The sequence below is a fragment of the Anoplopoma fimbria genome, chromosome 13, assembly GCF_027596085.1.
Source record: "Anoplopoma fimbria isolate UVic2021 breed Golden Eagle Sablefish chromosome 13, Afim_UVic_2022, whole genome shotgun sequence".
Lineage (NCBI taxonomy): Eukaryota > Metazoa > Chordata > Actinopteri > Perciformes > Anoplopomatidae > Anoplopoma > Anoplopoma fimbria.
The window spans coordinates 6,460,300-6,475,634 of record NC_072461.1 but is presented as its reverse complement, the minus strand read 5'-3'; the positions used below and the strand labels follow the sequence as shown (position 1 = coordinate 6,475,634).

General features: G+C 42.7%; 1 protein-coding gene across 1 annotated transcript in view; it reads right to left on the bottom strand.

Moving 5' to 3' along the window:
* Nucleotides 1–857: 857 nt before the first annotated feature.
* The window catches only part of ccser1 (coiled-coil serine-rich protein 1), a 104,125-nt gene continuing 89,647 nt past the window's right edge, over nucleotides 858–15,335 (bottom strand). Inside the window, exon 10 of the mRNA XM_054611407.1 lies at nucleotides 858–1,908. Within this exon, the coding sequence (XP_054467382.1) occupies nucleotides 1,084–1,908 (825 nt within the window). The 3' untranslated portion in view covers nucleotides 858–1,083. The remainder of the gene's footprint in view (nucleotides 1,909–15,335) is intronic.

Genomic DNA, 15,335 nt, shown 5'->3' with positions numbered 1-15,335 from the left:
ATATTGCAGATACACATTGACTCTTGTATATAATGTGAGTATTAATGCAACATTGTATTTATACAAAACCAGGGGTCCGGTATTAAGCCAAAAGTACTTGTAATGTCTTATTTATGTGAGCATAAGAATACATAATTAATTCTCAAAACACTCAACAGGCTCGTGTCTTAGAGGTTTTGGCATGTTTGATTCCCTCCTTGAAACACTGAGGTGAGGGCTGATACTGAAAAGTTATTAAAAGACTTTGAAAGTCACCCAGATCCCTATTTTGTTGCAGTACAAAATGCTCACCTGTATTCTCCTTAAATTTCAAAAAGCATGCAGTAAAAGGGTCGTGAATGTGGATGTTCATCTAAACATTTGTCTTTTGATTGGAGATCAAGGAATGAGGAGTTGATCTGATGTAGGATTTGGCAATGTGAGGATATTTCCTTAACAGCGCAAATGTTGGTCATTCCCATAGTTCATTAAGAAGCACATGTTTTAACTTTTAAAGATGATCAAATAAATAAAAAAACAACACAACTTAAATACAAAGCTCAACTCTGCTTTAACATACTGTTATTTGTGTGTGAGGCAGATATATCACAGATTTCTCTGTGTGAAAGTGTGCATCTAAGTGTGTGTGACTAGATCTGTGTGTGTGTGCATGGATGTGAGGCTTTGAGTCTCCGTGCACTTTGTGTGTCTGTGGGCGTAAGCACATCTAAACTGTCAGCATGACACAACGTGGGAGTTCTGATAGACGGGTGAGTGCCTTTTTCATACTCAAAGCCAGATACGTGTGTGTGTGTGTGTGTGTGTGTGTGTGTGTGTGTGTGTGTGTGTGTGTGTGTGTGTGTGTGTGTAACCTGGCATGTGAGTGTGTTAAAACGAGCAAAACTAAGAACAAAATGTGAGCAAAGCGTTGGTCTAGATTGTAAAGAGAGACAAGCATGATTGTAAGCGCGTGTGGTGGATGATTCAGGGGTAATTGGGACAGCGGAACACAATCAACTTGTACCGACGGAGCAGCAGTTTCTCTATAAAGTCGCACATTTTGTCGCTCAAGTCAATATGGACGGGGTAAATGTTTGTGTGCCCTCAACTGTCTCTCTGCGTCAGCGCTTGCAGTTCGGCAGTCTGAAGGGAATGTTGCAGGAAGACATTTTTACGACTGTAGCTATGCAGAGACAGAGGGCCTCGGGGTGGTTGTCCTAAACGCCCAGTAAATGTGGAGGAAGAAGAGGAGGAGGATGAGGACGCTGGGGAAGGAGTAGGAGGTGGAGGGGAGGCTCGGATTGGCGATGAGATGCTCGGGGAGGCGCTACCTCTGCTTGCAAGACTGTGAAGGCTCGATGAGACGCTGGCCCCGACCGCACGAGGGATATGGCTAGGAGGATGTTGCTCTCCTCCTCCTCCTCCTCTCCTTGCCCCACCCGACAGGCTCACTCCACCTCCACCTCCTCCTGGAGTTAAGGACTCAGAAGAGGAGGAAACGCCCTCCGGCTGCCTGGGGAACAGAGATGGAATTGCGGTGTGATTAGCAGCCACTGATCCGGAGCCTGGGCATTGATTTGAACTATGGCCCGGGTGTGAAACTTGAAGCTGGGCTGGAGTAGTAAGTGAGGCTTGGGCTGACGCTGCAGAAGTGGCACAGGACGAGGTGGAGGAGACTGGAGATGGATTGGGAGCAGCGTTACGGGCTGTGGAAGGGGCCAAGACACCCTGGCAGTGGCGCTCCTCCCTGGCAGTGTGTCGTTCAGAGACAGGAGGGCGGCCGTGCAGAGGGGGATAGTGGTGGGGGAGATGCTGGTTACAGAGGTCCCCTCCGAGTGCTGCCCCCACTCCCCGCATTACCCTTCGGTCCCTTGAAGCCAGGCTGCTGCTGCTGCTGCCTAGTCCTGACCACCGGCCTGGATGACTGGTCTGAGAGAGAAGAAGAGAGACAGAAGCAGGAGAAACACATGTTAAAGAGACTGTACCACTTACTCTGCTCTATGTCCGTGTGATGTGGACTAAAGAGGAGGAAAAGTGTGTGTGCGTGTGTGTGTGTGTGTGTGTGTGTGTGTGTGTGTGTGTGTGTGTGTGTGTGTGTGTGTGTGTGTGTGTGTGTGTGTGTCTGTGTGTGTGAGAGAGAGAGGGAAAGAGAGAGGCAGAGACAAACGGGTAAACATGGGGCTTGAGAGAGAGCACTGTTGAGTGTTCACTATAGATTGTTAATTTGGTTGACATTTGGAGAACGATCTCTCTGGGCTCCTGCAGCTTGTTCTAATTGTTTCTAAACCAACCGGAACCCTGCTCACTAAAGAACAGACACACACACGTGCAGAAACAAACACACAGGAACAAGACAACGTAACATACGCATGCATGTATTGAGATATGCGCTCGAGGTATGCACAAAACCCAACTCACAAAGCAATGGGATCTCACTCTCTTCCTCAAACACACACACCCACACACATACCCACACACATACACTCACACACATACACACACAATGGGGAAGATGGCACATAAAGCTAGATGGCAGAAACGGGAGCCACCTGTTCTCTTTCACACTCCACTGCACCCCCTTATACAACATATCTCATCACTGTCCCCCTTCTCTCTCTCTCTCTCTCTCTCTCACACACACACACACACACACACACACACACACACACACACACACACACACACACACACACACACACACACACACACACACGCACACGCACGCACGCACGCACGCATCCCAAATTCCAACGGGACAGAGTGTGCAATGTTCAGTAAAGATCTCATCCGACACTAAAAATCACAGGAGAGAAGCTGAGTTGACGACACGATGACTGTGTGTTTCTTGTATGTGCTGTCCTTATGCTGCATAATCGTATATCTGCACATACTGTATGCAACATGGGTGTCAATATGCATGTCTGTGCGTACATGCATACATTTAGACGGCCAAGTGCCAAGTGTATGAATGTGATCTAATCTTAATATTAAATTACTTTTTAAATGTAATTACTGTGTCAAGGCTGTCAACAGAAATTTTGTGTGAGAGGTAAAATGTAATTAGCCAGCTAACTGAATAAGTGCAGTTTAACAGTAGCCTTTTCTATTCAACCTGAAATCTCATTAAATCAACAAAGGGGAGAGACAGAGGGGGAATCACAGAGAAACTGGAACGCAGACTTTGTGTATGACAAATGATGCTCAGAGGACATTAAACTGTTAGCTGGGATGTATAATTGTGTCACAAGCACTTAAAGATAAAACAAAACACTGAAATGAGGAGTTATTGATTTAGCTAGAGACACATTATTGATGATCCTTTATTCTCAAATACTGTTATTGGACTCCTCCTTCTGTTTGTATGACATGTCCAACATGATGCAACACCGCAGGTATGTGTTGCACTTAAAACACCTTTTTGTGTGTTGAGTTATACACGGAGCCTCATGCATGGTGTCATATTGAGGATTTGGCTCAGTACTTTCTATTCGGCTGGTTTTTAAAAGGAAAAATTAAGGTATTAGCTTTAATTTAAGTACATGTTGGGTCAAAAGATACAAATTTAAGCCCCCTTGTACACACCTTTACATCATTTGAAATTTGATATAAATATAATATTTAATAATGCTGAATGTAACACTAATTATATATTATGCTGTTGGAAAATTATGTTGGTTCAATGGCTTGTCAAAGTTTCCAGCCCCTGACACCGCCAGACTTTTAATATCTTACTGTGAGCTGCTATTTCTAGCTTCTTTTGCATTTCAAAGTATGAAAGGATTCTATGAGGATTTAGCGTTGACTGTGCTGGGCTCTAATTTAGTCTGAGGCAGTATGTAGTACAGGTTGGGGTAAATATGATAAGTAATCAACATCCAAAGAACAGCAGGAAAAAGACAAAAGGGACCAAGGTAAACCTTGCTTCTAAATCTTTCTGTACTTGATATCGATATTCATGATTGGGAAATCATGAATATCTACTTATTGATTGACTTCAAAGAGACAGTAGAAAGAATGTCTTTAGTTATTTTTTTTATCTCTGATGGCATACACAATCGTGTAGGCCAGTTCAAATGCTGACTACAAGAGACTGTTACGTTTGTTAGTAAAGATCTGTTCATGCTGCATGTCTCTGATGCTTGTATTACCTACCGTTCACAGATACAGTTCCTGACATGCTCATTTCATTATTAGTATGGCTTTTAAAAAATCTGAATTACAGCAAAACAATCTGCACTTTAAAAGCTCAGTCTCTATGTCCTTTCATCCCCCCCCCCCCCAAAAAAAAAAAAAAAGAAACACCACAGCGCTCTGCCAAAACATCAAACAGTGTGTCGTTGTCTATGCAGCTTACTTAAAGAGCTCGAGGAGTGTGTCTCTGCTTTCTAATGGGCACTAATGGGTGCATAAACACTACAAGACTTCTTGCAGATTGCTTGATCTAATTAAGAGGAGTGAGAATTTCCATTCCAGCCAAATTTCCTACATAGGGGCCTGTGAAAAAACATAAGGGTATTGAATATCCACTATGTTGGTGTAGGTTTATGTGGGACGGCTTAATTAGGGCTAAATCTCTTCTGTAGTGTTTTTCCACCCTCAGACATTTGAGAAAACAACAGAAGGTAAGGCGAGAACAGCAAGATACAAATTGGCAGACAACTTTGAAAGAAATAATTACCAGGCACAGTACAAAGAGTTGGTTGTAGAAACATATGCTCTGTATCAAAGGGGGCATTGCTGATCCAAGTTTGGAAGGAGGAAAAGAAAAACGTAAAAAATTCATCAAATGAATCAAGCATAGGCATAGATTTCAAGGGGGGGTGCGGGGGACACTGGAGACACGGGGGAAAGGGGGACAGGGGAAGCCCCATAAGAACTTGAAAGCAGCAGAGCACTTTTATTTCGAGTAACCGTTAGAATGCGACTTGACTCACAGATGCAAAAATGCCTCCGGCAAAGATGGGGCAGTGTGTAATCTCAAAAGCAACGGTTGCATCCTCCCAAAAAAAACAAAACGGAAACAAGAAGCAATGTTGAGCCTCCACTTCGATAGATAGTTGCTGCTGGAGTCCTGGGGGAGGACTGGAGTAAACACAAGTTAACCACTGGCGGAATTCTAGACTATCAACTAGACGGCAGTATTAGGGCCACTGTAAAAAAAATATAACCTGAGATCTCAAGAATTAAGTCATAATAGAATAGGATGCTTTTTACAGTCTCTGCTTCCCCCGCGCTCATAGACACTTTTGCTCTGTTACGGACTGTTTCCCTACTCCAGGATGCTTTCCACTCATGGGCATGGGGAAGAGGCTGAGAGCTGCACTTTCTGGGAAGTGGTGAAGTGAACATTTGTGTGCACAATAAGCTGCACAATGGTGATATTTATGTCTGATCAGCAGTGTTTTCTGTTGGTTTTGGTTTTCACCTACGATGAAGAGCAGAACCCAGATGTTTCCGCAAACATTGTCTCATCCAGAGACCAGGGGCCCCATAACAAACAAAACGACAGTTTAGGATGTCATGCTAACTGCACTCAGGGAAAAATCTTATCTTATCTTAAGATAGGAGCATAGCTATTACAGAATTGTCCAAATTTAGGGAATTTCCAAATTAGGAATCATAAATTAGGACGGCATAGACCTAGTCCTGAATTCAAAATAACTGCAACATATGTCTATCCTAACTCGTGCCTAATCAAAAAATGAGCAAAGAGGTGGATCGCTGGTGGAGCTGAGGCGGGCCTGGTTGATGCAGCGAGCGAACAGAGACTGGACCTACCTGTCACTCAAAGCTGCCATGCCCTTAATTATACCTAACTTAATATTATTTTATAATTTAAACAGTAAATTTTATTCAACTCCGAGTTTAATTAAAGTCCCAAGTTCCAGTTGTTATGATCAGGGATATTAGCTATAAAGGCCAAAACCATTTTCCAGGGGTCTATGGGATGAAGTGGACTGCCAATATGATAAATTCATGAATTAAAAACAGGAGACACAATTAGTGCCTCTGACTATATCTTAAATTGAACACCCATCTTTTTTGTCTATTATGATAAATGAGAGCCGTTGATATAATGGCTTATCTCGAGTAGCCTACTGGTACATTCTAAATATAGATACAGGCCTGACAGGAAGAGTGCCCACAGAAGAATCCAATTTACAGTTATAGCTAGGATTTCTTAAGTTAAGATATGATATGAGGTTTGAGATGGGGTAGGATACAGCCATGGGTTTAGGAATTGCTTGTGTAATAGGAAGATATGATCTTTCCTATCTTTGAAACCTATATTAAAATAGGACAAACAGTTTGGATATCTTTATGTAATGAGGCCCCAGAGTCCCAAACGAGGTTCTGTGTCTCTCTGATGGTCTGAATGGGATACTCCCTCATCAGCAGAGGAATAATGTAATACACAGCAGACTGTAGGACTTTCATCAAATAATGGGGGGGGGGGGGGTATGTGTGAGTGCACAAGAGGGGCTAGATAAAACACAATAAAAAAGAGGAGTAAACAAATTCAGAAAAAGGTGAGAAGACTGGGAAAAAAATTAGAATCTGGTGAGAAGCTGATTAAAAACAAAGATAAAGTAAAATTAGAAAAACAATAGAGCAGACAGCGAGGCGCAGAAAGAAAGAGAGCAGGTCTGATCTACAAACTCAGGTGCCCTTTCTCAAGTTCACTCTCTGTGGTAAGCAGGCTGCCTCTTCTCCACTCACAGAACAGCCTGTGTGTGTGCAAACACTCTGGAGTCTCTCTCGCACACACACACACACACACACACACACACACACACACACACACACACACACACACACACACACACACACACACACACACACACACACACACACACACACACACACACACACACACAGACCTAGGTAAATCAGAGAGATTTAAGGGGGCCTCTCCTGCAACCTTAGTTTTTATTGGGCAGTGAAGAACACAGCAATGTGGTAATGGCCAAGTTTGCATAAAAGAATTCCTTAAAACCCTAAAACATCAGTATACAACGATTGCTATTGCCCGTCAATGTCATTTTTATTCTGGCAGAAGAGAGAGGGTGGAGGATTTATTTCCTGATCTTTCTTCCCCTCATACAAACTAAAACTAACTAATTATAGAGACCGGAACAAACTGTAGCAAGGTGTAAGACAGGCCCAAACGTTTCTTCTCAGGGAGATTAGAGAGGTAAAAGTTTGTAAATGTGAATTATTTGGTTTTCTTTGACACCCACATACTATGTAAACAAAGTAATCCTGTGGTTCTGTAGTGCAAAGTGTGAAGAGCTGGCATGTTCAAAGCAGATACAATAACAGTGCATAACAATCACACGGATGGTTCTCTAAAATCCTATTCAGACTGTAGCCAAATACATTTCCCAACTCGTCCTGTCTACCTTAATCTTAACAGACAGTCACTCATATTTGTTTGCCCATGTATGCCCAGTGTGACAGAAAGGTAGAGTTGGCAAGGTGCATATCTCAGGAGCCAGACTCAAAAAACAAAAAACAAAGCTCAAGCTCATTTGGAGAAACCTTTAAACAAAAAAGTTCTAATGTGCTTCAAGTGCTGTTTAGTGGTTTGCATTGCAATGATAGAAAGAGGCAAAACAATCAGGAATCCCACAAAGCTTGAACTATCATTTCCTAAACTCTCGCATAGGAAGTATCACTGAATATTCAGAGACAAGGTTTGTAGAGGTGAGTCTCCCACGTCTACTGAAGGCACTTTGTGGGATACACCTGCAACAATCAAACAAGTGGGGAAACTGAAGCCTAAGGACGAAGCATACCTTTACTTTAAATTGGAAGAGTTTCATTAATACACAACCCCCATAGGAAGTGAGTCTCTTGCACTGTCGGTAGCAGCATCCTTGCTTTCCCCTCCCTCTCTCCATCATGACTTTGTTGCCGTCTTCGGTCCTCATCTTCGCTCTATTACCTACCTCTCCCTACTATTTCCCTATACGTCTTTTCCAATTTTCTGACCGCTGTCTCGCTGTCCCACTCACCAGTCTCTCTGATTTTTCAGTGAGATTCAACTTTTATGATATGGTAGAGGGGAGCACATTGAAATTCAGGAAATACAGTAGCAGTAAATACCAATCAGGGTAGTAATTTCACCAAAGTAAGAACAGGAGAGGACAGGACAAAACAAGTAAATAAAGTTAGGGGTCAGAATCAATGTTGTTAATAACTAGACTGGGCAGGTAGTGCAGGAAAGGACACAGAAAACAAGGCTGAGACAAAAGAGCATTGCATATTGTTATACTTACATTGTTATACACCTCTAAAGCTCATTAACTAACATGTTTTATCTTTTGTTGTAGTTATGGTCAACTACTTAGTAAGTAACATTGTCTCTGACATAAACATCTTTGCATAGGTCTGATTGGTGTTTGCCAATGTGTGCTTAGTCCTTGCAATTCAGAATTCTTTTTATTTTATTTTCAGTGAATGCTAAGAGAAAACTGCTTTTAACTGTGTGGGTAAAATACCTATGCTAACAGTAAGCAGGTTGATGTCTTTCAGTCGAATCAGGAACCTTGTTATAATAATGCTGAATGTGTGGGTTCAGGAAGTCAAGCAGTCATAAACATAACCATCACGTCCACTCCCCCGTCTGTCTCCGTCTTCTCTCCTTCTCCTGTCTCACTCTCACTTTTTCCCCCTGACCTCCCTCCTCCTCCTCTCATTGTTCAACTTCTCAAACACTCTGTCCTCCATTTTGTCCCTTCTTCACTCTTTTCTTCATTATGTAACTTTGGTGCTTAAGAATGCCAGCAACAGGAAGGGCTGAATAGACCCAAACAGCAGGAGAATTTATGGAACCCTACTGTGGTCTGGAGACCATATAGACAGCAAAGTTTATTTTGTCTTTTCTTGTTGGTGGTGACAGTTGGGGTGGCGTTGTGGCTGAAATTATGAAAAAAAGATGGAGTGGTTCACAGTTGAGCCTACGTCGCTCCAGCTGTCAATCCAGCCCACACTGCAGCAAACTGCCAACCAGCTGGCTGGATGTCACATACTGGACCAACCTGCTGGAGGCACACACCGAGAGGCAGGACACTAATGGGATGCACTGCACAGCTAATGGGCTTACAATGCTCCCAATCTTCAATCCTGTCACTGCACTACTGCAAAATTATCGACATTAGGATGATGTTCTATTAAATAACTGCAGCCAAACACAGTAACCTGCTGCAACCCACAAGTATTAGACAGGGTTGTGCGTGTCTGTAACTCGATAAATATTTAAACTTTCAATACCTCAGACAGGGCATCTCCACTGCATATCAATGTGGCTCAAGGCCTGAATATATAACAATGTCTGAGACTGAGTCATCTCTTTCCTATTTCACTACAAAGAAATTCGGAAAGAAAACAAACTTATTTACAGCAGTAGCCTGGGGAAAAGTTGAAAATATAATAACCACATGTACAGCACATAAACCATCCCATGCACTCCAACATGTTTAAACACACATATAGGAGAGGAATGAAGACTACTTTCATCTGGTGAAGGTTACTGTAAGATATTATGGGGCACATTAACCATTGCTGCTAACTCAGTGCCTCTGTTAGACCCCAGTTATCCCAACAGCTTTGCTTTCATAAAAAACGGATGTGTTGATGTTGGTGCACACAAACACAATGTTTAGTATCCTGCCTGGTCCAAATCATTTAGATTCAAAGCACTTTATACACACAGTGCAGCCCTGTTCTCTGCTAAGCACCTGGGGAGAGCAGGGCCGGTGTGGCAAATACTTTATAATCATAATGCAAATTAGTCCACCATGCCCTCTGATAACTTTTAGAGCAGCCAGTCATCATTGTCCCTTTTAAAACAACTAAACACTAAAATTACACTTGAATGGAGAGGAAGAATTAAACTACCTGGGGTCGTGAGCTCACTTTTAGCCAATGATGTAGAACAGCCAACAACAAAACAAAGGAGAAGAAGCCAAGAAGCTCTTGTTGCTGACCACCTGAAGGTTCTTGATTCCATCACAGACAGATTAAAGGAACCAGACAGTTTTTTATTGCCTAAATGTAGCTGCTGTTGATGGTTACTGTGTGTATCTTGCAGGCAACTGATTGACAGCTTATAACACGTTGCCTAGCAACAGCAAGACGCCTCTCACTGATAAAACTCTTCAATGCGACCTGGATCACAGCTGCAGGGGTCGGGACCATCGCAGTTCACATTGGTTTTGAGGCATCCAATGTGACCGTCGCCTAAGACTGGAGTTGCTGAACTTGAGTCTGATCAGTGATTCTTAGTCACTACTTGCGATTGTCCATGCTGGGAATCGTGTGGCCCCAGGACTTCCAATTGGCTGGCAAGTATTGCAGCCTGTGCCATGCTGTGGTTAGGAGGCCCTAATGAGGTTTCTTGAGCGGCTCTGATGGGCATAGACGCTGAGAGTCTGGCATTGCTCATCAACCACCATCCCCAACAGGTCTGAGTGCGCACGCACATACACATACGCCTGTGTGTGCGTATGTGCAATCATGGCAAAATTCATCGACCACCAGCCTGTGCCAATATGCTTGGTGAACATTGCCCAGAACCACCAGCAAGAAAAAGGAAGGCGAGTGAACAAGTAAAGATAAGGGAAGAAAATCAGAGAGGATGGAGGAAGGGAGGGAGAGTGGGAGGGATGGGAGGCAGAGAGTGAAGTAGAGTAGAAGAGAGGAGGGGGAGTAGTAGAGGTGGAAAAAGACGACTAAGATGTGAGAGGAGGAAAAGGTGCAAGAAATTGGGATAAAAGACTGAGAAAAGAAAAATAACATAACAGGGAGAAAAGAGTGGGTAAAATAAATAAAAGGGAGTGGGTGAGAGCCAGGTAATAGTGAAGTAAAACAAGAAAGGCAAAGAGAAGACAACGATAGGAAAGCAAGAGCATGGATATTTGTTTGGGTGAGAGGAACAACGGGGGACAAAGTGAGATTAAAAGGTGACAGCACACACCCAACATTACAGAAGATGAAAGAGAGAGATAATTAGAAACCTAGAGTCAGGGATGAAGAGAGGTGAGAGAGGTAGCATCAAAAAAGGGCTAGAAAGAGAAACCGTTGGAGTCCCTTTGATGGAAAGCTGCACAGTGCAGAGGGACATGAACTACTCAGCGTTGAAAAGTATGTGTGTCAACAACCTACACTTCAAGAGTCCCATTGGTATCCAAAGAAAGACTCGGCTTCACTTCCCCACAATAAAATTCTGTTAAAATAGCAGTCATAACATTTATTATATTCTGTCTGCTCGGTAAACATTGACCCTCTTGGCATGCATCCGCCAACTTCTTTTTAGGTGTAACACAAAAGAAGGTTTTGTGTACCAACAGCACGACTTTCTATTTTAAAGGATTGCTGGGAATTAAAAGCCTGTTACGTGCTGCTGCTCATTTTGGCTCAATGGGATTGTCTGCCTGATTTAATACCTAATTTAAGTCATAAAAACTTAATTATCCACAACACAATTACCCATTTAGCTTCTAACATCTATGTATCCGTGTACCCCTGAACAATAAAAAAAACACCTATTGCAATCAAGTATTCGCTTTTGCTGTTGAATCCTCATGAATAACATCCCCATATCCATGCTTGGATCTTTTATATATGTCTAGTTAAACCATTTATGCATTCCTCTCCCATTTCTTTGTTTCATTTTGTTTTTAATTGTTACTCAATTTTATGGAACGTACAATAGTCATGTACTTTAACTGGTTGCACTGTCTCTACTGGGATGCTGGTTCTCATGACCGTCATGCCAAAACTGCCTAATCTGCCTTCCTATCATCCAAAGACATGCAGGTCAGGTCAATTAGAAACTTTACGTGGCCTGTAGGTGTGAATGTGTTTGTCTGTCTACATGTGTTAGTCCTGTGACACCATGTGAAACCTACCTCTAACTGTTTGTGTGCAGGGAGACTATCCAGCCTCCCAGTGACAATGAGGAGGTTTAGTGGTTTAGTTAATGATAAGAGGGATGTTTTAAATGTTATACCCAGACAGAAACTCCTCATGATTTCAGCTCCCCACAAGCACACCAGTCTAACTTCCCCTCCTGTGCCCTTCAACTGTAACTGGATTGATTGCTGCACCTGGCTGCTCCCCCAGGTGTCGACATGGTCCCCTCTGGTGCTGTCTAATTATTGCAGAACCTGTGATCTATGCTCAGCATTACTCTCAGCCTAATATGTTCCTGTAAGCTGTCACTGCTGCTCACCATGTGCATACAACCAGTAGGCGATTTGTTCATTTTTAACAGAGGGGACGGTTCATCCCCCTTCGCTACTTCAGCAACACGTACAGCGTAGTAGATTTATCAAAACACAGAAAAGTGAGAGCTGCTTCTGAAATGTGCTGTGTGGCATCTGGTGGAAACACAAGCTTTGTGGAGAGAGACCGCCATCAGCTCCGGGGGTGGCACTTTTGGCATTTTGGTCATTTTGATAACAAGGGGGTTGGCATCCCCCTTCGTATCGCCTACTGCATAGAAGTGACAAAGCAGAGTCCCGAGTAAGTTTAATAACTTGCAGACACTTTGCATGCAGTAGTCCAGCTTCCACATTATCTTCCCTTCCTCTTTGTGACTCTCTCTTAAACACATTAACACAGCAAGTGCCGCGTAGCTCAGTCCAGACAACTTTGCTTTAGATACCCTAAACTTACACTATAAATTATATCTGAACTTTATTTGTGTTGACAGAAGGGCTGGGCAATATATCGATATAACATAACATTTAAATATCGTAATATGGCATTAGTGTTTACTTTTTCTGGTTTTAGAGGCTACATTTTAGGTAATTTTCTGAATTTACCATATTGTTCTAGCTGTTGTTTTACTTGCCTTTACCCACTTTGTCATTATATCCACATCACTGATGATTATCTATCAAAAATGTAATTGTCTAAATATTTTGCGAAAGCACCAACAGTCAACCCCTTCAATATTGTTGCAATATTGCAGTAATATAAAGTATTTGGTCAAAAATATTGTGATATTTGATTTTCTCCATATCATCCAGCCCTAGTTAGATCTGGACTCTTGTCAGGGTACATTCCCTTGGCTTTCCGTTCCTTGTCTAGCTGAGACCTGGCAGTATACCTTGGATTATTCCACCTTAATCAGGCTACCACTGTTGGCTGGCTTCTCCTTCCACCAGTCTCACCCTCCAGGCTGTGGGGGCGGGAAAGCTGTTCTGTCCCGCTCTATGCCATAGGCTTCCACTGTAACCCATAAATTGCCTGCATGCATGCCCATTAATCACTGACTTCTGCACACCCAAACATTTTATTGTCATTCTCAGTAACTTCTCGAAACTTTTAAACTCGGGCTATTCCATGTCTCTCCATATGTTTCAAAACTGTGGTCATAAGTCTTGTTTTGGCTCACTGTCAAGCCATGACAGAAAAAAAATAAACATGTTATTTTATTTAGACTCTCTGTCACCATCCAAACATGCACAATCTTTCCGGTTCCACATAAGAAACATTTCAAGGACTGCAAGTTTATACTCTCAAAATGTCTTCTGGCTGGAATACTGTAAGTGCATATTCTCCTGACTTCTGGCAAAACTCACAAAGAACCGTCCAACTCGTCCAAAACTCTGCCTCACTTTCACTTCTGTCATTTCCACTGTACACAGCAGTCGTCCTCTCAGTTACACTCCCAAAACTTCTAGGATTCTAGGACTTCTAGGAATATGCTACTCACAAACCTCTTGCATAAACTACAGCCCTGTACTTCTTTCCTCCATGCAACACAATGCACTTTGCATCCACAATTATACCCATTAAAAAATAATTGGATTGGAAGACTGTAATATCTACAGTGCAGCTAAATTAGGTATAATATGCAAATATTTTGCAAAGTCGACACTCGATTTCAGTTGTATGAGAGGGATAGTTTTCTGACTCAGAGGGTGTGAGTTAGTGGAGTCCTCTCAGTGTGTGACATTTGCAAATGTTTACTCTATAACAGACAAAATATAATATACCTGCTAAAAGACAACAATAAAGTAAAGGGGCTTGGCAGCTTGAGTTTGATAGGACAGATTGACAGCCTGACAGTCAGGAAAACAATGAAGATTGTGGTTACGACAGTGTGGTAAGGACTGTCAAGAATGATACATCATGTGGGAGAGCTCAGGAAATGTAGCAGTAGTGGTGCTTGAGTGTGACTGTAAACATCTTCACACAGACTAGTACATCTACATATACAGGCTATGTGTGCGTGTGTGTGTGTGTGTGTGGGTGTGTGTGTGTGTGTGTGTGTGTGTGTGTGTGTGTGTGTGGGTGTGTGTGCATGTGTGTGTGTGTTTGTGAGAGAGCAGTGGGGTTTGTAACACAGTGGTGAGCACTGATGGAGCATGAAGCTGATGGGAGCCAAAAGTCTTTTTCTCTGACTGTTTGTATCAGAGCCTCCCCCAGACGCAGCAGCACACACGCATACACTGACTGATTACAAATACTCACACACTCACACACACACACACACACACACACACACACACACACACACACACACACACACACACACCCAATGCATGTATGTGCTCATACTGCAGCAAGTACACACACAAGCATGCAAACCAAGACACACTCACACAGGCACACAGACAGAAGTATGCATCGGAGCCTTAGCACCAACCCATACAGTCTCATTAACACACACACACACACACACACACACACACACACACACACAACTACCCTCCTGTCAGTTGGTGCAGCTGATAAGCTGCTTTCACGTTTTCTCATCTTGTTGTGTGTGACAGCCCAGGAGAGCTAAAACAATACAGGAAATCTAAGAGGGGGGAGTGTGGGAGAAAAACAAAGATTGAAAAATGAAGAATGAAGAGGAAAGTAGAAGTGAGGAGAATGAAATAAGTAGATTTTCCATCAGATATCCGGGAGGCCTGATATTAATGTTGCAGCTGCCACCTGTGTCATCACACTGAAAACGACTGACCGCCCTGCTGCGCCCACACTCCACTCAACAAGACAGAGAGAAGACGAGAGAGACAGAGTTCTCCTATGATACATTTAAGCAGGACATTTACCACCAGCTGCTCTGGTGGATCCACCTGGTGACCAAGAGCATAACTATGATATTGCTGAAAATGGTAAAATTAGTTTGATTGTAGGATCCCAACATTTCCCTTTCTTCTTTTCTCTTTGAGTTGTATAGTGAAGGTATTTTGCTTTACCTACAGTTAATATAATCACCAATAAAGGAGGTTTTTGGTGTACATTTGCAAGCAGCTACCAGTGGTGGTGAATACTTGATTCAACATACAGGAAGGCTATAAGTTATAAGAGATAAGATAAAATAAGATAAT